At 41.8% G+C, this 25,182-nt stretch overlaps 1 protein-coding gene across 2 annotated transcripts in view; it reads left to right on the forward strand.

Moving 5' to 3' along the window:
• The window catches only part of WDR70 (WD repeat domain 70), a 344,061-nt gene that overhangs the window by 70,680 nt on the left and 248,199 nt on the right, over positions 1 to 25,182 (forward strand). Inside the window, exons 1-3 of one of the 2 annotated variants that reach the window (XM_075588456.1) lie at positions 5,226 to 5,330; positions 7,408 to 7,541; positions 23,663 to 23,816. In XM_075588456.1, coding sequence (XP_075444571.1) covers positions 5,241 to 5,330; positions 7,408 to 7,541; positions 23,663 to 23,816 — 378 coding nt within the window. In that variant the 5' untranslated portion in view covers positions 5,226 to 5,240. Of the gene's footprint in view, positions 1 to 5,225; positions 5,331 to 7,407; positions 7,542 to 23,662; positions 23,817 to 25,182 lie in introns of those variants that run through there. The other variant, XM_075588451.1, reaches the window with a different exon arrangement.

The raw sequence follows: 25,182 nt of genomic DNA on the forward strand, positions 1-25,182 counted from the left end.
GACGCCGCGTTGCTGAAGCCGACTGAATCGCGGTAAGTGACGTTGCAGAGGCCTAGAGCGGTCCCCCGGTATTTAATTTAAATGCCTTGGAAGAGCGCGGGGCCTCTGTAACCATCGCGCCCCCCAAAAAAATATTGGGGGCCCGCCCCCTAGTTTGCACACACCTGTTATAGCGTATGCAATGGATACCGCGTTTTGTAGGGGTATATACGCCACAGTGCAATACTGTTTTCTGTTTTGGAGGCCATAGCACTACAAGGATGTCAAATAAAGATGGGGCCATGGAGAATAAAAATGGTGCATGGTTTGCTTTGCGTGATGGAAAGGGCCTAAACAGACACAGAAAAGAAGGGAGTCGGGGATAAATAATGCATCCTGATATTTCAAATACATAAAGAATGTCGACTAGGTACTGGGAGGAGGCATTTGCTTCAGAGAGAGGGATACTAGCACAAGCCTCATCTCTGCTGCTGGGGGGCAGAGAGGGCAGGTGTGATCCATACATCACTCAAGTTGGTAGGTTTATAGTTCAGCCTTCCAGCAAAAATGGTAGCAAATAGGAATTTACTGCTCACACGCAAGGTTCTCCTTAAATATGGAATATCATGAATCAGATGTAATATAAGGTTTCACAGAAGCTTAGGAAAATTTACTAAATTAAACAAACGAAAATGAGGGCCACCATTGGGACGTATGTCTCCTATCTATCTATCTATCTATCTATCTATCTATCTATCTATCTATCTATCTATCTATCTATCTATCCAAGAAAAGTTTGTTGCACTGTCTAAAATCAAGAGTGGATCTGTTTTTTGGGACAAGCTACAGTATTATTGTATGTGGATGACCAAGTTTCTGTGTATAGCTAAGGAATGAACGCTGCTGCGGTGATTGCATAGCTACAGTGATCGATATTGTACTATATGTAGCGGTTATAAAAAAAAATAGACGTTCTTCTACGTGCCTGGCATTACTTTGCTATTATAATTTCCCCCAAAATAGAAAGCAAGTAGACACTTTCCCTACGAAATATGCTGTGATTTTGAAAAGAAGGTATATGTATTTGTTGGGACTCGTTATGTAGCGTTACAGTATTAAATTGCAAATTATGTGTTGATTTATGCAATTACATACATTGCCTTCAATGTGCATAAACTTGGCTGAGTTGACCGTGCTGAATTAAGTTAAAGTTGTTGACACACATTGAAACGGGATCAACCACTGACGCTCTCGCAAGTAGAAAAGAACATTTTATTGAGTTCATTTATTTCAAATAATTTACTAGGATAGGAACATTGAAATAAGACGTTGTGTTTTCAAGTGTGTCCTGTAGCTTAAAACACAGATACAGGCAGGCTTTTTTTTAACCCCTTCCAATCCTGGCATTTATAAAGTGAGGCAACATTCTTTGTAAATGACAATGTATGATTTTTAAGCATGCTATGGTTTTCCCTCTTCTTAAGGATAACACCCTTGCCCTAGCCTCACTTTCTAACTATCACCCTGTCTCCCTCTTGCCGCTAAACTTCTGGAACAAGTTGTTTATGTATACGTCACTTTCTGAACGCCCATAACCTGCTTGACCCTCTCCAATCAGGCTTCGGCAGAGTATGCTCAACAGAAACCGCGCTAACCCCAAGGTACAGTAGCTAATGACCTTATTGGCAAATCTCAAGGAAACTACTCTATTTTTGATTCTTCTTCACCTCTCCTCCGTTTGTGATACTGTTGACCACCCTCTTCTACACACTCTTCATTCTCTTGGCATCCGTGGCACTGCCTCACCTCTATGCATGCTGATGATACAACTATAGTTATCTACACCTGCCCAGTCAAAAACTACAGAATGCTTATCTGCAATCTTGGCCTGGGTGTCCTTTCGTCGCCTCAAGCTTAACATGGCTAAGACAGAGCTCCTCCTATTCCCTCCCAAGCCTGTCCCCAGTGTTCCCTTCCCCATTTCAATCAATAACGCTACTATTCACCCAGCCTTCAAGCATGCTGCCTAGAGGTTACATTCGACTCCTCACTTTCCTTCTCCCCACATATAAATACTTGTACTAAAGTTGCGGTTTCTTCCTTCGCATCATTGCTAAGATATGGCCCTTCCTTCCAAAACTTTCTTCCCCAAAACACGAATGCATGCCCTTTTTCTCTCCCGTATTGACTACTGCAACATTCTTTTTTTCGGCCTTCCTACCCAAAACCTCTCTCCATTACAATCCATTTAAAATGCAGCTGCTTGAATCCTCATCTTCTGCGCTTCTAGACGTGTATCGGCGTCTGACTTCCTGAATTTTCTCTGCTGGCTTCCTATTAATCTCCATATAAACTACAGCATTCTCCTCATTTCCTTTTCAAACCTCTACAACTGACTGAAGATGACCTTGGTCTCCATGACTGCCACATAGGGCAAAGGAAGCCCCTTGCCACAATCTATTTTGCCATTTACATGTCAGGCTTTATCCCCATTGTTTGTACTTTTTATTTTGATTATATTGTCATTTTGTACGCCCTTTCCTCTGTTGCTCGACTGCTAAAACTCTGACTCGGGCCCTCATTCTCTCCTGAAGCGCTATGTACATTAATGGCGCTATATAAATAAAGACATACAATACAATTTTGTAAAACGCTGCATAGAGCACTGTGGCGCTATATAAATATAACTCTACAATGCAAGGAACGCGCCTCTTCTTGGCGAGCACAACGAAGAGAAATGCTTCTTCCGCAATATTAATTGTCATTAACAAGGACACATTTACGTCTTCTATTTTAGGTTGATCATTACTCATTCCCTGTATGTTCTCATCCCACGCCATCTCTCATTTTGTGAACCTTGAGTCCTTCCCATGCGTCCCATTCCTGCTTTACCTTCTGCTTGGAGATTTAGTTGAGGATAGATGAAGATGCAGATGAAGTACTTGCAGATTCATTTTCTACTCTCCTCTTTGTTGTTTACTGGGCTTCCTGCAAGATAAATGAGCTGATACTATAGTGTTGCACGTGTGCACATGCACTGTGAGCCAGCTTTGCATCACTGAAGGTTTAAAATTGCTTCTTAATCACAGCACTGATCTACTCTGTAGAGCAAGACATGGGTCAAGAAGGTTCTGCGGTCACAAACCGGGACTTAAAATTAGCTCCTAAATCGTACATAAAAACCTTGACCTTTTTGTATGGGAATTTTTACACTGACCAGCAGAGGAAACATAAAAATTCTCTAGTGATTAATGTATTTGCTCTCCATCAAAGATAAAAGGAGGAGAGTGTTATTTTTGATGAATTGGTTTTGTGTTGGGGACTGAAGTCGGTCACTCTTCTCCCAAGGGTATTCAGTGCTCACTTACAAAGACACACAGAAATTGTGAGTAAGGGAAAGCGATCAACCATAGAACACCTCTATTTGTTAGCATTTGTTTGTGTTTAAAGCAATGCTTTAACCCTTTTTGTTACGGGTGCCTGGAACTATCCATGGGGTAATAACTCCTGCAATGTAGGATTCGGTGTAACTTGGGCAAGACAATAAATATCATAAGAGGGACAAGTTACGTGCAGAGACAACGATGCAGAGATTTGTAAGGGGTCAGGAGGAAGTCATTTTTAAGTGATCAGGGACACACAAAGTATGTGTGTATATGTATATATATATATATATATATATATATATATATATATATATATATATATATATATATATATATATATACTAGCAAAGCAAGTTTAAACCACTCACAGACATGTCTCTCAATTCTCCTGCTCTCCATGTTTCTCCTGCTCTCAATTCTATTGAGAGCAGGAGAAACTCTCGCCACAGCGCTGCGGCCCTCCCTCGCAGCGGGCCCGGCGCCATTGAGGGGAGGGCTCTCGTCCCTGCAGCGTCCGCCACAGCGGGCGCTGCAGTAGCATGCGGGGCCTCAGCCTAAGACGTGAATGTGCTCACAAGTGATATTCTTTATTGGCTATATGCTAACGGTGGAGGTTTTCTGTCGCCTTTTTCACCCACCATAACTTAAAATGTATGGTAAACCTACCCAGCCTAGAAATATTGCAAAGCAAGTATAAACCAACCTCACCCTGATGATACCCATCAAGGTTGAAACATGTCTGTGAGTGGTTCAAACTTGCTTTGCTAGTCCCATGCTGTTTTTAAAAGCTGTGTGAACGGCGATACATCAGCTTAAATGGGCTCCATGTGAATGGATATTCCAGGCAAAAGGTGACATATTGTGTGCTCATTTGCATGTCATCTCCCAGAATCCCTTGCTGCAGTGGGAGCACTGTATGCGAGGTGATAATGGTTGAAAGGCAGGGTTGCAGACCTGTCTAAAACATGTGAATGTGCTCACAAGTGATATTCTTTATTGGCTATATGCTAACGGTGAAGGTTTTCTGTCGCCTTTTTCACCCACCATAACTTAAAAAATAAATATATATATATATATATATTAGCATTAAAATGTGATCAAAAGCTGTGTTTTTAAATCAGAATGATCCCTTTTTGAACTGGAGCCATGGACGTTTCCCCTACAGCAAGTCATCTGTATATAAATCCACGGCAAAGATAGAGCTTCTTCACATCTGAAATAGTTATACTAGATATCACTTGTGGTCTCCAGCTTGGTAATATGCTATACATTAATTCCTTTGATTTAGACAAGCAGGTTATTTATAGCTCCGTATTACTCCCAACTAAAAGTATATACAATACAACAGTCATTCCCAGTGTCGGCATTAAAGTAAAGATGAAAGAAGCTCTTGCTGCCATAGTTCATTTTAATAAATTAATATTTCAACATTACTCAGGTGTCATTTCCCCTTATACAAAGTTCCTACAGCCTATAATTCACACTATACATTTTCACCCTGTGTCAAAGTATTCTGATTTTACTCTGTACCAGTTATAGACTTGGGTAGTGTCTGTAGCAGGAGTTGGTTGGGGATAACATTACAGTATATTGAGATATGTCAAATAATCTGTGCTAGATCGGAAGCCCTCAAGTCTAACATTCTGCACCAAGTATACTGTAATACAAATACCACTTGTGAGCACATACACATGTCTAAGACAGGTCTTATTTATTTATTTATAAAATGTTTTACCAGGAAGTAATACATTGAGAGTTATCTCTCGTTTTCAAGTATGTCCTGGACATAGTTAATATGAGAAATACATGGTTACAAATACAGTTACATCAATGAACAGGGTGTACGTTATATACAATACATTGCATGCACAGTGTATGGAAGTTGAGCCCAACTTCTACCCGACAGGAGGAAGGAGCTGGGGAGTCCCCGGACATGCACAGCACTGGAGACCTCCTCATCCTAAGGTGAGAGGTGTGGGTCCTGTGCGAGTGAGGGGAGAAGGAGGGAGTGTAAGGGAGATGGTGTGTGGTGGGTTGGGGGGGGGGGGGGAGAGAGAGGGTTGGGGTTCCCCAGAATTTCACAATATAATTCTAGGGTTCCTTAACCAAAGGATGAAAACTACTGGCTTCGACAATACACTTTTGAGGATTCCTTTTACCGTAGCATCTTGCACATTTAAACATTGTTGCCTTTTATTATGTTGTTCTGTTTTAAACAATGGATGAAAGGAGACGTTGAGCCACCACACAGCAGCTGTATATTTTAGGGACAAGTGTTCCCATTTTGTACGTATCTGAGGGCAGTGTAACGTGTAAAATTGTGCATGCTTTATCTATCCAGCATGTATGTAGTGTTGCCTTCCATACACAATTATTGGATGGTATCACCATTCCTGGGTGCGTTTCTGCTCTTGCAATGGCGTTTCAACAGCTTCCAGAAGGTATTTGAAAGGTGTTTGAAGGTTTGTTTAGCCCACCCAAATGGTCTCTGCTTTTGTTTGAGGGAAGCTCAGCTGTTTGGTAAATTAAAACAGCTGGTAAATGGTACACTTGCAACGTTTCAATTCTTTCTTAATGAAAGGAATCGGGGAATTTAGAAAGCTCAACATTGCTCACGAGATAAAATCAGTACATAACACATTTAAATTCTTTAGCGTTTATAGGGTTAACAATGGTGTGTGACAATACACAGCAATTGCATAGAAATTACCATTTTCATTTAAGACTTTGGATTGTGGCTTTAAATATTTGACATTTCTCTTGTCTGCATTTAAATAAATAAAAATCCAATTAAAAAAAAACTATTAAAATAAATAATAATAATAATAATAATAAAAAAAAAAAAAAATATATATATATATATATATATATATAAACCATAATACTGAGTTAAGTTATGGTGAGTAAAAAAAGTGACAAAACCCCTCCACAGGAAAGCAAATATGCAAATATAGCTGTATGCTCATCTGCATGTCTTAGGCAGGTCTGCAACCCCACCTTTCCCCATTATCACCCAGCATACAGCACTTCCACTGCAGCAAGGGATTATGGGAAATGACATGCAAATGAGCACACAGTGTCACTTTTTGCCTCAATAACCATTTTTAACATGGTACCTATATATATATATATATATATATATATATATACATACATACATACATACATACATACATACATACATACATACATACATACATACATACATACACACACACACACTGATTCCCATGCCAACTTACTACGTTCCCTGTGGATACCCAGTTACTTATACACAGCACTAAATTGGATTTCCTTTCATTGGGATTTTACATAGACATTCTAATTCCCACTCAGACTTTGTGATTGTCAGTCCAAAGTCTGAGTGGTACTATGTTGATCTGACATTCTGTGGTGCAGCTCACACTGCATGACCACATTGGACTTCCATGGGATTGTATTGTGTTTTTTGTGTCTTTACCCTTTAATTGGGTTTTTGGGGTTTTAGTATCCAATATTTTTTATTATCTATTTTTATGCATTTGTACTTGGAGCATGCGCTTCCCTTTTTTGTTTATATCTATAGATCTCTATATATTTTAACAGGGTTTGAACCGGAGCAAAAAATTGTAGGGCTCAGCTCTGTGGACCGCATGTTTCCCGAGATATTTGCCTGTCAAGTTACCAGCTTTAAACTCCCTTTAGGGGAAACACAATGTGGGCCAAGAGGAAGCCGCAACATCTTTTGTGGTTTCGTATTGGATGGCCAATTAAATTTACTGAAGAAATACCGATGACCTCACCGGTGAGCATCTCAGAAACCAAGAGGTGCCCCCAATCTAATATGTGCGCTGCTTGGCTCCAGGGGATACCCAGTTCAAATCCTGCTTTTAACCATGTTTTAATCCTATGGGTATGCCACTGCAGTAAAATGTTTTAATCTATTGAATTCAATTACTCCATGATTGGTGCTATACTTCAACTGAGATGTATGCATAAATTGGGATGTATTTATTATTTTATATACAGTTAATATGAACACAGAGTCTCTGTTCTCTTATAGGTTTCTGCCTTGGGATTAGACCCCTCGGGGGCTCGTCTGGTGACTGGGGGATTGGACTATGATGTCCGGTTTTGGGATTTTGCAGGAATGGATGGATCTCTTCAAGCGTTTCGATCGCTTCAGCCGTGCGAATGGTACGTACCTTTTTTATTGTTGACATCAGCGCTGAATGTATTGGTTATGGATACATACATACATATAAGCTTCTGTTTCAGAAATGTGTATATTTCCAATTAACACTCAATGGAACTTGCAATCGTTATTCATTTTGAAGGAAGAAAATACGTGATATCTCAGTGATGTCCGTTTTCTTTTCCCATTGATCCAGTATATGTAGATACTTGTACATTAATTAAGAGATTAAGACATAATCGGTAGCAAGTTGTTCCCTTTGCAATTCATACCCTGGACGTAAGTCTTTATATAAAAATCAGTAGATATTTCAGCTGCACAGTCCAATAAAAACACATTTTATTATTATTGTTCAAAGGTCCCGATTTAGCTTGTGCAAAACCCCCAAAACAAACAACTTCACCAACTTCCTTAGGGGCCACCACCCAAAAAAAAATCTAATAATATAAGGTAATATATTGTCCGTCTGTCTAACATGATTCACGGCAAACAGCTGCTATCCATTAGTTTTATTGTGAGCTAACCATGGATTCTGCTCCGTAATTGTGTAACTATACAAGCAATTCAGAATACAGGGAGACTATAATATGGACATAAGACAAACATGTACACAAGCTAAGTGTTTCTTTGTAATACTGGCAATAGTCTGAGAAATGTTACTGCTAACATTTGAAATACACTGTGTGTGTAGCTACAGTATTTGTATGTATGTATGTATGTAAAGTAGCATGAAACTGTAAACCCCAATGATATTTACGGAAATTCCATGTTTTTTTATGATAACCTTCTTGAATCAAAACCAGTCTTTCCTTAAAGGAGCACTCCAAGCAATAGCCTGCATGGTATTTAAAAAAAAAAAATTAAATCAATTCTGTAGTATTAGATAATAATTTTATTTTTTTTATTTTGAAATTCAACTCTTAACTTTGTTTGCCAGGGTCTCTGTGATGAGGAATTTCCTAGATATACACGATCCAAAGATTTATGTAAAACAAAAAAATACCAAAGAGGTTTGATATCATCTTTGTACCGGGGTTTAAGCTCAAAAAAGGATACCCCGGCCCATAAATATATGGACCAGTGGGCTCTGGACTACCAGAGTGAAGTAACAAGGGAGGACTGGGAAGATCTATGGGAGAAAGCGGGTAAAACCTCTATATGTACGGTAACAAAAGAGAATACAGCTCAACCCCTTTATAACGCGATCCGTTACAACGCGAATCCGCTTATAACACGATGCTAGTGTGGCTCCTAATTTTCGTATTTATGAATGCTTTACAACACAATTATTGGTTTCTTAAATACTTTATTGTACAATGCATACAATTGTACATTATTTCAAAAGCGATTCGCGTATAACGCCATGTGATTCTTTGGACCCCAAGCACAGCGTTTTAAGGGGGTTGAGCTGTATATATAACATTTTGCTACGTTGGTTCTACACCCCCAAAAGATTAAAGCAGATGTTCCCAGGGACCTCTGATAGATGTTGGTGGGGATGTGGACAGATAGGAGACCTGGCACACATTTGGTGGTATTGTCCAGTAATGCAGACATACTGGAGGACAGTTCTGAGACTAATGAAGGATGTGACGGACATCAAGATTCCGCTAGATCCAATTTTAATTATTCTGGCAAAACCCATGGAAGATGTGAGCCACCATACAGTTAAATTGATTCTGTATATCCTAACGGCGGCTAGGTGTGGCATGGAAAAAGACACTCCCGCCCTCTAGAAGAGCGGTTATTAGAAGGGTCAATTATGTTCAATTAATGGAGAAACTTACCTCATTTCTGAATCATACCACAAGGAAGTATAATAGGGTCTGGGGCCCTTGGGATGTTGGATAGGGGTGTGATCCCGGAGGGAGAGAGAGTATAGGAGTGCTGAATGTAAAATAGGGTGTTTATCAAACATCAAACATTAAATGTTGTATGATATGTAATGTGGCTATTGCTGTTTGTTAGAAATTTGATACAAAATGGTTGTAACCCCCCCTCCCTTTTTTAATGTATCCCTTCCCATTTCTGTTTGAAAAACCTAATAAAAATATAAGTTAAAAAAATAAAATCTTGATGCCATTTTTATTGAGTTTTAATATTTAATATTTCCTGTTTGTGATAATTTTTTGCCTGTATTCCCAGTAGTTTGAGTTGTAAAACTGTAACAATAGATAATGTTATCTTGCTAATATAAGAATACATTGTAGCTGCTGAGTTACACTGAGTGAAGGATTGATTTGAAACTGTAAGGTAGTCATTTAGTGAACCCTGGGAAAAAAGGATTTTGCTGATCAATCGCAGGTGAACCAATTGATTTGTCAGCTTAGGTAATTCATTTTCAATAAAGGTAATCAAAGGTAATCAAATGCTGCATTATGCGTGGCATAATAGCCAATATGGTTTATATTAACCAAGTCCGTGTCTTTTGAATCAAAATGATGTATTAATTAAACAATGAGTAATTAAGAGTCAGAGTATGTGCAAAAGTAAGTGAAACTATTGTTTTATCATCTAAAGGGGTTAATTAGAATCGGGAGTTGAAATAATTAGGTAGAGTTTTGGGTTTGGGAGGCCCGACCCTATATAAAGATCAGAAACTTTGTGCATTTGGTCTTCACCATACAGGTGTGAGGAAACAAGTCATGCCACGATCAAAATAAATCTTTGAGGACCTCAGAAAAGCAGTTTTTAATGCTCATCAGTCTAGAAAGGGTTACAAAACTATTTCTAAGGATCTGCAGGCCACTCTCGCCTTTGCTAATGTGCGTGTTCATAACTATCAGAAGAAGACTGGTGTTTATGGAAGGATAGCCAGGAGGAAACAAGAAACATTGCTGCCCATCTGAAGTTGTCCAAAGAGCACAGATGATCCACAAAACACTGTGTTCGAACAGAAGAATCTCATCCGAACCATCAAGCATGGTTGTTGGAGTGTGATGGTTTGGAACTGCTTTCTTGCCTCAGGACCTGGATGGCTCGCCATCATTGGCACGACCATGAATTCTGCATTGTATCAGAAGATTCTAGAGGAGAAGGTCAGGCCAGCTGTCCGTGAGCTGAAGCTGAACCGAACGTGGGTCATGCAGCGAGACAGAGATTTAAACATACAAGCAGATATACAAAAGAATGGCTGCAGAAAAAGAAATTCCGCATTTTGGAATAGCTGTCAAAGTCGGGACCTAAACCCCATCAAAATGTTGTGGTAGGACATGAAGCAAACTGTCCATGCAAGGACGCCCTCAAATGTCACAGAGTTAAAGCAGTTCTGTAAGGAGGAATTCCTCAAAGCCGATGTGAGAGACTGACCAGCAGTTACAGGAAATGCTTAGTTGAAATCATTGGTGCTCAAGGGGGTGCCACCTGGTACGGAATGTAAAGGTTCACATACTTTTTCACACATTGAATGTTGAATCATTTGTCTAGTATTGTCTGCCCTTGTTCATGGCAACAAAGTCAGTGTTTTGTGTCATGTAGTAACTACTGCTTCTTGATGATAAATACAGAGTTCAGAGCATGTAATACAAGTGACACAGAACATTGCTGGCAATCAAAGACTTGGCACAGCACACATGCGCACACACAGCAGAATCAGAGTAAATGCCGGTATGGCCACACTCTATATACTAGTAAATAGAAACCACCGCCATACAACCATATCAGTGGGTGATGGGAACGGAGATACGCGCGGGATACTTCCGGATACCGGAGCAGGTACAATCAAGCCGCCTCCTTCGTTGAAGTCACCGTCATGACGTCCTAAAACCCTACGCACGTTTCGTATGTCAACGCATTCTTCGTATGGGGTTGATACAAGTGTGTATCTTATGTCTCCCAAGAATCATTATTGAGCCGCCCATCTGGGGATTTTAACATTGTGTGTGTGTATATATATTATATATTTAATATCGTCGCAGTTATAATGCAATAAAATGTATTTTGCGTCATATATTAGATACCATCTTAGTGTGTCATTTTGCAGTGAGAGCTGTTATCTCCTAAAATGGGACAATTGATTACCCTGACCATTATAGTCTTATAATTTGCTAGACTTTGAGTGCAGCTACTTGGGAACTATTGTAATCTTTGTTTTACATTTTTCTGTTGTTTCATTTGTACATTTATCCCAGTGCACTGTTGTCATAAATCTTACCCGTATTAGTTATAGCGTTGAATCATTCTTTAGCTCCACATTTACATATACAATTATTTTTTTATTTAACACACTGGGAAGCAGCGTGCTTTAAAAGCATTCTATTTCAGAGTACTGATTTATAGGGAAGAATTAACATCCAGGGTGACAAAGTGTGCGTAACTTGATATAGTTCGAAGCAGCAGTTTAATATTCTGAAGCTGTTATTAATTAGACTCGTGCTGGGTGACCTACCTCCAGATTTTCATGTTTTCATTGGGAAAACTAATGGTAGTAGAAAATGTGTATTTATACTGTATGCTTTTAACTCTCTCACTACTGAAAGCGCCAGCAAACCACTGCTGCAGTACACGTGGAGCTTGGAATGAGAACAATTTGTTAGACGAAAAGATGACCATAAAATGTATAAATATAAATGAGCCAATTGCAATGCGAGCAGAAAGCTTTTAACGTTACACATTGTATAAAACAACATTAGTTTGAGTTGTATGTCCATGAATCGCTTGATCATGCAGGCTAAGGCCCCGCTCCCTCCGTCAGCGCTCCCGCACTGCAGACAGGCGGGGCGCTGACAGACACAGACCGCGATATGCGGTCTGTAGGGAGCCGGAGCGGGAGGTGGGCGGGAGTGGGAGGTTTGAGCTGGAGGGGGGGCATGGCTTGAGCGGAGGGACTCGCTACTCTCCCCCCCCTCCCTCCCTCCCTCCACGGGCTCGGGCTGGCACTCATACACACACGCAGACACGCAGACACACACACACACACACAGGCACACACACACACACTCAGGCACACACACACACACACACACAGAGGCAGGCACTCACGCTGCTTTCCCCCCACACTCCTCCCCGCTCCCCGAAGCCTCCCCTCCCCCCGAAGCCTCCCCTCCCCATTGGCTCACAGCCACACCACGGGACGGGTCAATGCTAGGGATCACCATTCTCTTGTATCCCGTAGCGGCTGACGCGTCACAGCGTGTAGTGAGCTGTGCAGCCAGGGGGGACCGGGACCGGCTCGGGAGGATTCCCCTGCTGGTGGGGAACTCGCGTGTGGCCGCCCGCGCCGCCGGGCGCACCGGGTCCCAGGCCTTAGTTAATCACAAACTAAGTAGATAATACCATACACCATACACACAATATGAGAACAACTGAAAAGAGGTCAGATGCTGATGAAGGATCCATACTACAAAACGTTATGGATAATTATAGGCTAAAGCTGTTAAATTCCGGGCATTATTGAAATCCCTGCTCTCTGATTGGTTAAAATTCCTGGCATTATCCATTCAGTAATGGCACAGAATTTTTGGCACCCTGCCAAGTTTTTCAGCCAATCGGCTTTCAGTTCTCATCCATACAGTGAGCAGCTCTCAGACATGGGAGGTGATTGGACAGGAGGTAGCAGCAAGGCACTGACTCCCCCCCTCCCACCCTGCCTGCAGAGAGCTCCCACAGGAGAATGAGGGGAAAGGTTTGTCTGCCTGTCTGCAGTGTGTTTTGTGGGTCTAGAGGAGGGAGGGGGAGGGGAGGGGGGTCAGCATAGTGTTTTGTGGGTGTGTGTGTGTCAGCAATATGTGTTCTGTTGGTGTGTGTTTTGTGGGTGTAGAGGGGGGCAGCAGAGTGTTTTGTTTGTGTGCGCATAGGGTGGAGGAGGGCTACAGAGTGTTTTGTTTGTTGGCGTGTGTATCTGCAGTGTGTGGGTTTACAGGGGGGCTACAGTGTGTGGGTGTAGAGGGGGCTGCTGGTGTGTGTTTTGTGGATGTAGCTGGGGGCAGCAGTCTGTTTTGTGGGTGTGGAGGGGGCCTTTAGTGTGAGTATTCAGAAGGTGGAGGAGGGCTGCAAATTGTGTTTTGTTGGTACTGTATGTGTGTCTGCAGTTTTGTGGGTCTACAAGGGGGCTGCAGTATGTGTTTTGTGGGTGTAGAGGAGGAAGAGGGGAGGCTGCAGAGTGTGTTTGTGTGCATAGCGGGGGGGGGGCACTGCAGTGTGTGTTTGTGTTTTGAGGGGGACTGTGTATGTACAATTTCATTTTAATAAACATGTGCAGTAAAAGCAAAAGAATGTAGACTATCATTCTGATGAAAAAAATCAATATGCCTACAAAAGTGTCTATCTTTTTCTCTTTTTATGAAAAATTAAATTAAAAAAATAAATAAATTAAAAATAAGTCTACATTTAGCTTATAATTGTAATAATCCCCGCAGAACAGGGCGTTACTGGCTAATAATGCCCTGGCTGGGTTAGAGTCCCTTTGCTTCGCCTCGGGCCTTTTAACTCTTCCAGCCATGGCTAGTATGTATGTATGTATGTATGTCTTTATTTGTATAGCGCCATAAAATGTACATAGCGCTTCACAGTAGTAATACATGTCATATAAATAACAAATATAAATAACAGATCATGGGAATAAGTGCTTCAGACATACTGTAAAAGTAACATTAAGGAAGGAGTCCCTGCTCTGAGGAGCTTACAATCTAATTGGTAGGTAGGGAGAACGTACAGAGACAGTAGGAGGGAATACTAGTAAGTGCTTCTGCAGGGGGCCAAGCTTTGTGTCATGTGTCCATGATTATCCAGTGCTACTCATATGCTTCTTTAAGCAGATGTGTCTTAAGGTGGGTCTTAAAGGTGGATAGCGAGGGGGCTAGTCGGGTATTGAGGGGAAGGGCATTCCAGAGGTGTGGGGCAGAAAGTGAGAAAGGTTTAAGGCGGGAGCGAGCTTTAGATACAAAGGGGGTAGTAAGAAGACTTCCTTGAGAAGAACGCAAGAGTCGTGATGGTGCATAGCGAGAAATTAGGGCTGAGATGTAATGAGGGGCAGAAGAATGTAAAGCTTTAAAAGTGAGCAGTAGAATTGAGTGTGAGATACGCGATTTAATCGGAAGCCAGGAGAGGGATTACAGCAGGGGAGACGCTGAGACAGATTTAGGAAAGAGTAGAGTGATTCTGGCAGCAGTGTTTAGGATAGATTGTAGGGGAGACAGGTGAGAGGTAGGAAGGCCGGACAGCAGGAGGTTGCAGTAATCGAGACGTGAGAGAATGAGGGCCTGAGTCAGAGTTTTAGCAGTTGAGTAAGAGGAAAGGGCGTATCTTTGTGATATTGCGGAGGAAAAAGCGACAAGTTTTAGAAACGTTTTGAATATGAGAGGAGAATGAGAGAGAGGAATCAAGTGTGACCCCTAGGCAGCGTGCTTGGGCTACTGGGTGAATGATCGTATTTCCAATAGCAATGTGGAAGGATGTAGTAGGGCCAGGTTTGGGAGGTAGTATAAGGAGCTCTGTTTTTGCCATGTTAAGTTTCAGTCGGCGGATGGCCATCCAGGATGATATTCCAGAGAGGCAATCAGAAACTTTGGTCTGTATAGCAGGTGTAAGGTCAGGGGTTGAAAGGTAAATTTGTGTGTTGTCAGCATAGAGGTGATATTTAAACCCAAAAGATGTGATTAGGTCACCTAGAGAGAGTGTGTAGAGAGAAAAGAGAAGGGGTCCCAGGACAGAGCCCTGGGGTACCCCCACAGAGAGATCAATAGAGGAGGAGGAGGAGGTGTTAGCAAAAGAGACACTGAAGGTACGATGGGAGAGGTAAGAGGAGATCCAGGATAAAGCTTTGTTCCGAATACCAAGAGTATGGAGAATGTGAAGAAGAAGAGGGTGGTCCACGGTGTCGAATGCTGCAGAGAGGTCGAGTAATATGAGCAGAGTGTAATGACCTCTGTCTTTGGCAGCGTGGAGGTCGTCAGTTATTTTAGTGAGGGCTGTTTCAGTAGAGTGAGCAGTGCGGAAGCCAGATTGTAGAGGGTCTAGTACAGAATAGGTGTTGAGAAAGTGTAGCAATCGAGAGAATACAAGACGTTCAAGGAGTTTGGAGGCAAAAGGCAGGAGGGAGACAGGTCGATAGTTAGAAGGACAGGTAGGGTCAAGGTTGCTGTTTTTGAGTAATGGTATAACGGTTGCATGCTTGAAGGATGAAGGAAAGGTACCAGAGTAGAGGGAAGAGTTAAAGATCTGTGTGAGCATAGGGATTATAGAAGGAGCAAGAGGTTTTAGGAGATGGGAGGGAATGGGATCAAGAGGGCAAGTGGTAGAGGGAGAAGAGGAGATCAGCAGTGATACATCCTCCTCCGAGATAGCAGAAAAAGAGTCAAGAAAGACAGGAGGAGAGTTGGGAAGCAGTGTGGGATGGGAGGAGGCAACAGATGGGATGTTCTGCCGTATGGACTCCACCTTTTTATTAAAAAAGTCAGCAAAGTCCTGAGGTGAGATGGAGGAAGAAGAGGAGGCAGCTGAGGGTGGTCTGAGTAGAGAGTCAAAGACAGAAAAGAGACGGCGTGGGTTAGACTTGTGTGTGTTGATTAGTGATGAAAAGTAGGTTTGTTTAGCCTGAAAGAGGGCAGAGTTGAAACAGGATAGCATAAATTTGTAGTGAATGAAGTCTGCGAGCGTATGAGATTTCCTCCAGAGGCGTTCAGAGGAACGAGTGGAGGAATGCAGCATGCGTGTGTGGGAGTTTAGCCAGGGTCTGGGGTTAGAAGGGCGAGGACGGCAGAGAGAAAGTGGGGCATGAAGATCAAGAGAGGAAGATAAGGCAGAGTTGTAGTTCCTGACCAGGTTGTCAGGGTCTGAAGCAGAACTGAGAGAGGAGAGGGAGGAGCGTAAAGTGGAATCAAGAGCTGGTAGGTTAATAGAGCGCAGGTTTCTGCAAAAACGAGGGCGAGATGGAGATGGAGATGGAGAGAAGCGAGAGTGAGAAAATGAGATGAGGTGATGGTCAGAGAGAGGAAAAGGGGAAATGGAGAAGTCGGAGAGAGAGAAGTTTTTAGTGAAAACCAGGTCTAAGTAGTGGCCATCCTTGTGGGTGCTGGCTGCAGTCCACTGTTGAAGGCCAAAAGAAGAGGTTAGAGAAAGAAAGCGGGAAGCCCAAGGGAGAGAGGGGTCATCAATGTGGCAGTTGAAGTCCCCAAGGAGAAGAACAGGGGAGTCTGAGGAGAGAAAGAAAGAGAGCCAGGATTCAAAGTGAGAGAGAAAGGCAGAAGGGGGATGAGTAGAGGAAGGTGGGCAATAGATGACCGCCACATGGACCGGGAGAGGAGAGAAGATCTGGACTGTGTGAGCCTCAAAGGAGGGAAAAGCAAGAGAGGGGGGAATAGAAACTGTTCTGTAACGGCAGAGAGAGGAGAGCAGGAGCCCCACGCCTCCACCCCTGCCACCAGGGCGTGGAGTGTGGGAGAAGGAAAGGCCACCATAGGAGAGGGCAGCTTCCAGAGCAGAGTCAGACTGAGTGAGCCAGGTCTCAGTTATAGCAAAGAGAAGCAGGGAGTGAGAGAGAAAGAAGTCATGCACAGAGAGGAACTTGTTAGAGAGGGAGCGAGCATTCCAAAGGGCACAGGAGAAAGGGAGAGAGGAGGGAGGGTGGCAGGGGATGGGTATGAGGTTAAAGGGGTTGACACCAGAAGGAGTAGAAGTTGCATGTGGAAGGCGAGGACGAGAGCAAGTAGAAATAAGGCAGGGACCAGGATTGGGAGAGATATCCCCAGAAGCAAGGAGGAGAAGCATGGACAGAAAGAGAATGTGTGAGGATGATTTGTAGGGGTGTGTTTTAGTGCAGGCGGCATAACTGTGTGGTGACAGAGGGCGCAGGTAAGAGAGGAGTTCATGTGAACTGAGAAGTGGTGAAGTAAGAGATGGCGAAATATGAATAGAGTTAGAGACATGATGAGGCTGGTGGAAGGAAGTGCATAATTTGAGAATAAGTGAGGTTACAGTAAATATAAAAAGTAAAGGTGGCATCACAGCAATAGTAATGTGTTGAGATGTGCAGTGTGGGATGATAACCTCCTTTCCAGCGTAGTTCAAATGCAGGAATCAGAAGCAGTAGATTGTGTCCACTTTTTCCACTTCTTTTTAAACTTCCATACTACTTGAAAGATTTCTACTTAAAAGCATTTCTGCTTAAGAGCAAAGGCTGCAAGCAGCAATGGCTGTTGTAAGTTTACTTATATACATTTAGAAAGTCACCTGGTTGGTACAACAAACTTAATTAGCACATGTGAGGGTAGTTAAACCAAATTGTTTTTCAAAGGTGGGTGTTGTCTTGCACAAGTGTGAAAGATGAATTAAATTAAGGCAATAGGGGGATGATTTCCATACAGACAATTTGAGATGTTTTTACCTAAATTGAACTAAAATGAGCTAAATAGACAGCAGGGTATGAGGATTGCAATACCCTGTTCGGGGAATGTTCAAACAGAAATTCAATATATGAATTATATGACAAGTTGAAATATGCTGCAGATCCTTCTCTGAAGTTATTTAAATCTTGTAAACTTTAAAAAGTATTTGTTTGAGTCTAGCCTTGACGAAGCATAAAGTCATTTATGCAATCGGGATTCATTAATATTTTTTTTCCCGTATTTTACGTTTATCATGGTAAATCACCATATTTATCAGTTGACTGGTTACTGGAGATTCAGGACAGGTGAACAACCTTTAATGGTAGGCAGCACTCTTTCATAGTTTGTCCCTAAATATTACAAATGGATATATACAACATTTTATATAAAATAAAATGATATTCACTGGCAGGCAGCAGTTGTTTTTTTTTTTTTTTTTTTTTTTTTTTAAATGTAAAATCTCTCATGTATGACTGAGGAGAGATCAGAGAGCCTGCAGTCTGTAGAAATGTAGAACTTGCTCTTCTAACTTTTATGCGTCTTTGGGAAAATACAAACCGGCCAAAACCTCTTGGTGCTGCCATGTTTAAGAGAAAGGGAAATATTGATTAATTATGTCATTTATGACCTACAAGAATCCAAGATTTCCATCTACTAGTTCTTCTGAAGTGTGTAGCATATCTTTAATGTCTGAATTACTCTTATAAATGCAATAAGTACCAGAGTTCATTATGCTGCTGTTTGAAGCGCCCTTTCTTCCTAGAAGGCACAGCTTTCCTATATTGAACATTCTCATTGGCTGTCCGGGATACAGTGTCACTTCAAATTTTAAAATTGCTCAGTTCATCCACACGTTGGTAGTAAATCAGCTAGAGTTTTGTCAAACATGTCCGGATATGGGAAATACTTTACACTCTTATTATCCTTTTTCTGTATGCAAATCATTCTCCCTTTGGGGCTGATGAGGATTTTCTGGGATTTTCGCCAACGTTATTAAGAAATAGAGATGTTTGTTACACACACACACATCACCGTACTTGCACACAAATATCAACACAACATACTCAATGGATGTATCTCTTGTCATCAATCAATATCAAAATAGTCATATTTAGTAATTGCCATGTAAATTGATGGATGTATCCTCACCTACGGGAATATGTGAAGTGTCTGGTAAGCCCCGTGCCCGGTTATTTGAAATATTCATTTTCAAGAACACTGTGTTTGCTTAACTACAGTAAACCTATTACATACCCTTCAGAGTCTTCTTTTTCTTGCACCAATGGCAGTTTACAATATGTTGTAGTTGTTTAATTTAATAACGTTAACATTTCACTTCTTCTGCTGGATAGGTCACTGGCTTGTTGCCTTGGCATTCCAGATAGCAGAACAAATGTATCCTCCTGTCTCTACACTGCGTGCTCGTGCTCCTTCCCTTTGTTAGATGTGATCTGTTGTCTATTGTGTAGTTTATTTTTTTTTAAATTCTCAATTTACCTCCTGGGACTCATAGTTGCTTTATGACTGCCTTTTATAGGAAATACATATTTTACTCTCCAACGTCTGCGAGTTCCAAAAATCTAGTATGAAAAGGCCATTAAATGTTTATTTATTTATTGACATTTTCAGATCATGTCACTTCTTCACTAGTATATAGATCTATATATATATGTGTGTGTGTGTGTGTGTGTGTGTGTGTATGTATATATATATATATATATATATATATATTGTGTGTGTGTGTGTGTGTGTGTGTGTGTGTGTATATATATATGTGTGTGTGTGTATATATATATGTGTATATACAGTGTTCAAACCTATACATTTGCACGCCCCGGGCGAGTGGATTTAACATCGTGGCGCGCTCCTATTGGCCCAAGCAGCACACTTGTGGTACTAGGTGGCGAGTAGATTTTTTGGTGATTTGTCGACCACTGTGTGTGTGTGTATATATGTGTGTGTGTGTGTGTGTGTGTGTGTGTGTGTGTGTGTGTGTGTGTGTGTGTGTGTATATATATATATATACAGACACACACACACACACACACACGTCGACAAATCACCAAAAAATCTACTCGCCGAACAAAAAAAATCTACTCGCCACCTAGTACCACACGTGTGCTGCTTGGGCCAATAGGAGCTCGCCACGATGTTAAATCCACTCGCCCGGGGCGTGCAAATGCATAGGTTTATCGAACACTGTATATATATGTATATATATATATATATATATATATCATACGATACCATTTGAAACACGAGATCAGGAGACAGCACTCTGGTAAGTTAGATTACAAGTTTTTGTATTGAAAAAGACACATAAACCGACGTTTCGGTACCCCAGTGGGACCTTTCTCAATATATATATATGTGTGTGTGTCATGCAAGGTGGCTAGTACACAAGAACTATAATCTGCAGCCCCCTATTTATTGGTTTGTTTATTGGTTTGGTCTTCTCAATGAAGACCCCTGAATCAGTGGATCTGGACACGTGGTTTCCTGCCAGACCTATGAATGAGTAGAATGTTGCCATGATGGACGGCTTTCCCCCTCATTGGCTGCCAGGCTGGTGCCAGTCAGACGTTACTGCTCTCTTACGTATTGACTCGCCAGCAGAACCCGGCTCAGCTTCTTTTTGCCCATCCATGGTGATTGATTTGTGGTTTTGAAAGTTAATTTAAATCACCAGTACGATCTGTTGGATAATAAAATGTTTTTTTTTTATTGTGCGGCGAGTTGTTTCAATCATTCTGTGCATCGAAATGCAGTTGCCATTCTTGACTGACTTGAACTGTCCATGATGGCCTAAAAATGATCTCTCCAATTGAAGTGGCTTCAATAATAATGAATGGTTGATATTTAATTGAAACGTAGCCGGACAATAATCCTTTTGTAAAGAATTTAACAATCTCATGGATTCAAGCAAATCTAACCAAGCTAGAGCAATTTAGCTGGTTTTGGATCTTTGATCCGTAATTGCACATTGCATTTCTTAGGGTCCTTTGAATGGTGAAGTGTTTGTCAGTCTAGTGTTTCCTTTACCATTAGCCCACCCCCGTACTTCTCAGAGAGCCAATGGAGATCAGGGTGGAGGAGACAGAGAGGCCCTGTGTGTGCAAACTCTTGTTGAACACCCCGTGACGTCAGATATAAGGGAGTAGCCAGAGGAATTCAATCCGCTCCCAAGTCTCAGCGCACCGTCTTTACAAACTAAATGAAAAATTATTATTTATTAAGTACGTGTTGAATTAAAAAAAATAGTAGTTGTCAAACGCCTGGGTTTTATGGCTTAAATATGCCACGGCTGTTACACTTTGGTCCTTTTGAGGTAAAGCCCCTTTAAAACAGCTATTACTTTTTTATATGGCCAAGAGCCCTCACGGTCAGGAGATCTTTAACTCTGAAGTCTGTCGGTAAAGAGTGGGCTCTGGCCACCGCAGCCAATTATTGACGGGAATAATGTGGTTCATAGTTATATCACACACATTAATATTGTCTCAATGGCAATTTAGCATTCCTCAGGGACCAGAACATTGGAGCAAAATCTTCTGACCCAGGGGCATCTTTTGGTAAGACAATGACAGTCCTGTTCCGGGGCACACCCCTCCCAACTATGGCTCAAAAATAATTAGCCTATGCAATGCCAACATCTCTTTGGTCACAGATTGCCACAGGCATGAGAGCAATGTGATGATATGGTCACAATCTCTCCCCGTGTGCCTTGTGCAGAACAGCAAAAGGTTTTTGCCATTTAGGGAAGGTCACAAGCATGATGGGCAACATCTGAAAAGCTTCCTTTAGGGAGAGTTGTGCTGCAAGTCCATAAGATTTCTAACGCTACAGTTGGCTTTGTATTGTGATGGGGAATTGTTTTCATGGAGAAAGCAGATGAATTCATTGTTTTTTTTTTTTTTCAGTTAAAGAGGGTCTTCTCCCTCATAAATAGGACTTGGTCAGTAGGGTCACAAGAACAATCTGTCTACTACAGTAGTTTTGTGAGGTTTACAGAATGTTACAGGAGCACCAGAACGCTCTTAAAGCTGCAGTTAAAGCTGGGTTTATTTTTTTTGCATTCAAAATGTGCATCAATACATTCTACACACTGACAAGAGATTAGCTAAGTTGCTGATCGATCCGCTCTCCTGTAATCGATCGCTGAAGATTCGACTCGGGGTTCGCTAAATGCATCATAGGTCCTGTTCTGCTGCCCCGACAGCCAACGTTCTGTGAGGAAGGTCATGTGACCAGGCAGGCAATAGTTGCAATTGGTTCACTGCTAGAGAGAGGGCAGGACTCAAATAGGTGATGCTGTTTCAGAATTGGAGGGGGATGTGACTTTGTAAATGGTTGCCATAGGAACAAATATGCCTTACATTAGAATACATTAAAAATGTCTTTAAAATGTGTATTTTTTTTTTTTTTTAATGCTACAAGTATTTTCTCATAGTACAGAACTGATTTATTTAAAAAAAAAAAAACACGTAGACTATTGCTTGGTCTGCAGCTTTAGGCTATGGCTGCATTGGAGCGCCTGGCGATGCGTGCCCCAGTTTCAGCCGCGACCTGTGGTCTGTGGTTGCGCGTCAGGATAAGAGCAGGTGATCACGATGGGGCTGGGGGCGTGGCCATGACGTCACGCGGCGGGTTCACCCTCATTGGATGAACCGCCGTCGTGATGTCGCCACCGCACCAAAAGACAATTTTGGCTTGTGCGCACACGCTGACTGGGGGCTGCCCCATAAAGGGCTGTACTTGTCGTGTGTCTCGCGCAGCCGCAGCCACCGGGGATGAAGTCTTAAGGAGGATTGCTTCTTTTAAAGGGCCTCGGCTTCGGTTCATCTGCAAATAAGCGGACATTACCAAAAAGAAGAAATGTTATTTTCCCTCGGGTAACGCCTTATTTACTAAGGGTAGTTACTGTTTATGCAAAAAATAACAGTCGTTACTGAGCTAATTTAGTATAGGTTTAACGCAACGTTATCAAACACTTTGCATTACTCCCAGCCAGAGACCAATTTACCAAAGTGCTTGTTTACTTCTATAACCTCCAATTAGATTAACTTATGTTCCCCATGGCGAGATACCTGTGAAAACACCTCAGACAGAGAGAGATCGTAAAAACCCTCCAAAGCATTTGCTTACTACAGTAAGGAGACATTAAAACAATTTTCGCTTTGACGGTTTGTATCGAGGTTTTGGGAGGGAGGTGGGTACACAAGGTAAAAAAGGAAGGTGGGATGGGAATGAAAATGAATAAATCACAGCTTAAACATACATTAAAGGAAGAATTATACAAACATAAAAACATGGTCAGATACATAGAGGACATTTTATGACAGTAAATATAAGAGACATTGGTCAGTCAGTGGACTCCCCTTAAAGTGAAACAATGCAGTTGGTATACTGTGTAAATGAAGACACGGACAGAGAATCCGCAGAAAGCTTGCCCCTTTCAGGGTCCCAGGCCTAGGGGGTGGGCAAATCTTGTACTGTGATTGAGAGGGACATTGAGTATTTTAAAATATATATTTTAAACTTATTTGATTTTGTTTAAAAATGGGATCAATCACCTACATTTAACCTACTCCGCATGCCACTGGCATCAGTTTACCTTGGTTCTTGGAGGTATTTGCCCTTTTAAATATTTGAAAAGTATTAAAAAAAATAGACACCGGTTTTAAATCCAGCTTTAGATGTTGCATAGTGAGAGATCTTTCTCCCATGTTCTGTGTGCTGCATTGCAGAAACACAGATGGCCATTGTAATATTGTAATAAGTGTTTTTGTTTCACATTCCTACAGTCACCAGATCAAGTCCTTACAGTACAGCAACACTGGAGATGTCATTCTTGTGGTGTCGGGTAACTCTCAGGCTAAAGTGCTTGACAGAGATGGCTTTCCGGTGATGGAATGTGTTAAAGGCGACCAGTATATCGTGGATATGGCAAATACCAAGGTATGTATAAAAGCAAAGGGCTCTAGACAAAGACGTGACTAAAAATGTTCCTCATCAATAGCTAGTTAAATCTGTCGCTGTCGTATACGTTCTTGTTGAATTCACAGCATACCCTCCCCAAAAGAGCAGGAATTATACTGTATACTATTCTGCTTATGTATCGTTGTGATGGCCTGTGTCTTAATTTGGACCTGGTGGTCTACTGAATCTCCAGAAGTTTGTCAGGACGACTCTTTTCTGCAGTTTGTGACTTCTTCAGCTCTGTGGGCATGTCTTGAGTGAGCCGACTTTTCAAATCCTGGTCCAGGAATCTTACTATACATAGTGTGTGTGTGTGTGTGTGTGTGTGTGTGTGTGTGTGTGTGTGTGTGTGTGTGTGTATGACCACACAAATCTATAAATGTGAACAAAGCATCTATGGCTGTCCTCCGCAAGTTTTATTAATAGTGAAGTGTTCCATTATTAGGGAAAGTTACAAAACTCCTGACTTATCCCATTTACCAATGCTACTTGCATACTGTCATAAAACCAAAGATACAAGATACCCAAGCTTTGAGAATTTAGTGCCACAATTGTAATGAAACAGAATAACGCAGCCTTAAAAAAAAAAAAAAAAATAACGACTGTTGGCACTGGGTGAGACGACCAGAGGGTACATAGCGCTCACGCTGTCTTAATCATTTGCCAGTACTAGCAGCTTCTAACAGAACAAAATGTATGAAATACATTTATAGTCGGAGGGGAAGTTGTTTGGGGAGTATGTATAATTGTTTTACGCATCTCTTGCTAGTATTTGTGTCATTTTAATTAACCCTTTGAGTGACGCAGGTGCCGTGGCACTCTAGGCACCCTCGGGCACAACCATGGTCACGTGACTGGTGGCCCTTAACCCAGAAGTAGAGTCCATTTCCCTTCACTGCCGATCGCGTGCTGCGCTCCGCGGGAAAGCAGGACGCTATCTAAGCTGAAGAAAAACCCCTTTCCTTGAGCATGACGTAGCCACACCTCCATGGGGCACCCGGACCCCGTGACATAGAGATGACGTCTTGGGGCACTCAAAGGGTTAATCTTTTCTTACATCGAGGTTGAACTGTACAGAATGCAGTTAAACAGTTGTAATGTAGGGACCTGCTTAATGCGTCTACCGTGGCAGGAATATTGTACACGTGGCACTCTTACACTCTTACAACCCACTCCCTCTAATACCACTCAAGTGTTTGGGGTAAGTATGTGTAATAGAATGATTCTGCTGTTGCTTCTGGCAGGGAAGTGACCAAGTGGTTGATACTATTGAAGTCTATAAAAGCAACTGATGTGTGTAAGAGGACGATTGAATTCCATAAGAGCAAATGATGTGTGTAAGAGG

Source organism: Ascaphus truei, chromosome 1 (assembly GCF_040206685.1).
Source record: "Ascaphus truei isolate aAscTru1 chromosome 1, aAscTru1.hap1, whole genome shotgun sequence".
Taxonomy (NCBI): domain Eukaryota; kingdom Metazoa; phylum Chordata; class Amphibia; order Anura; family Ascaphidae; genus Ascaphus; species Ascaphus truei.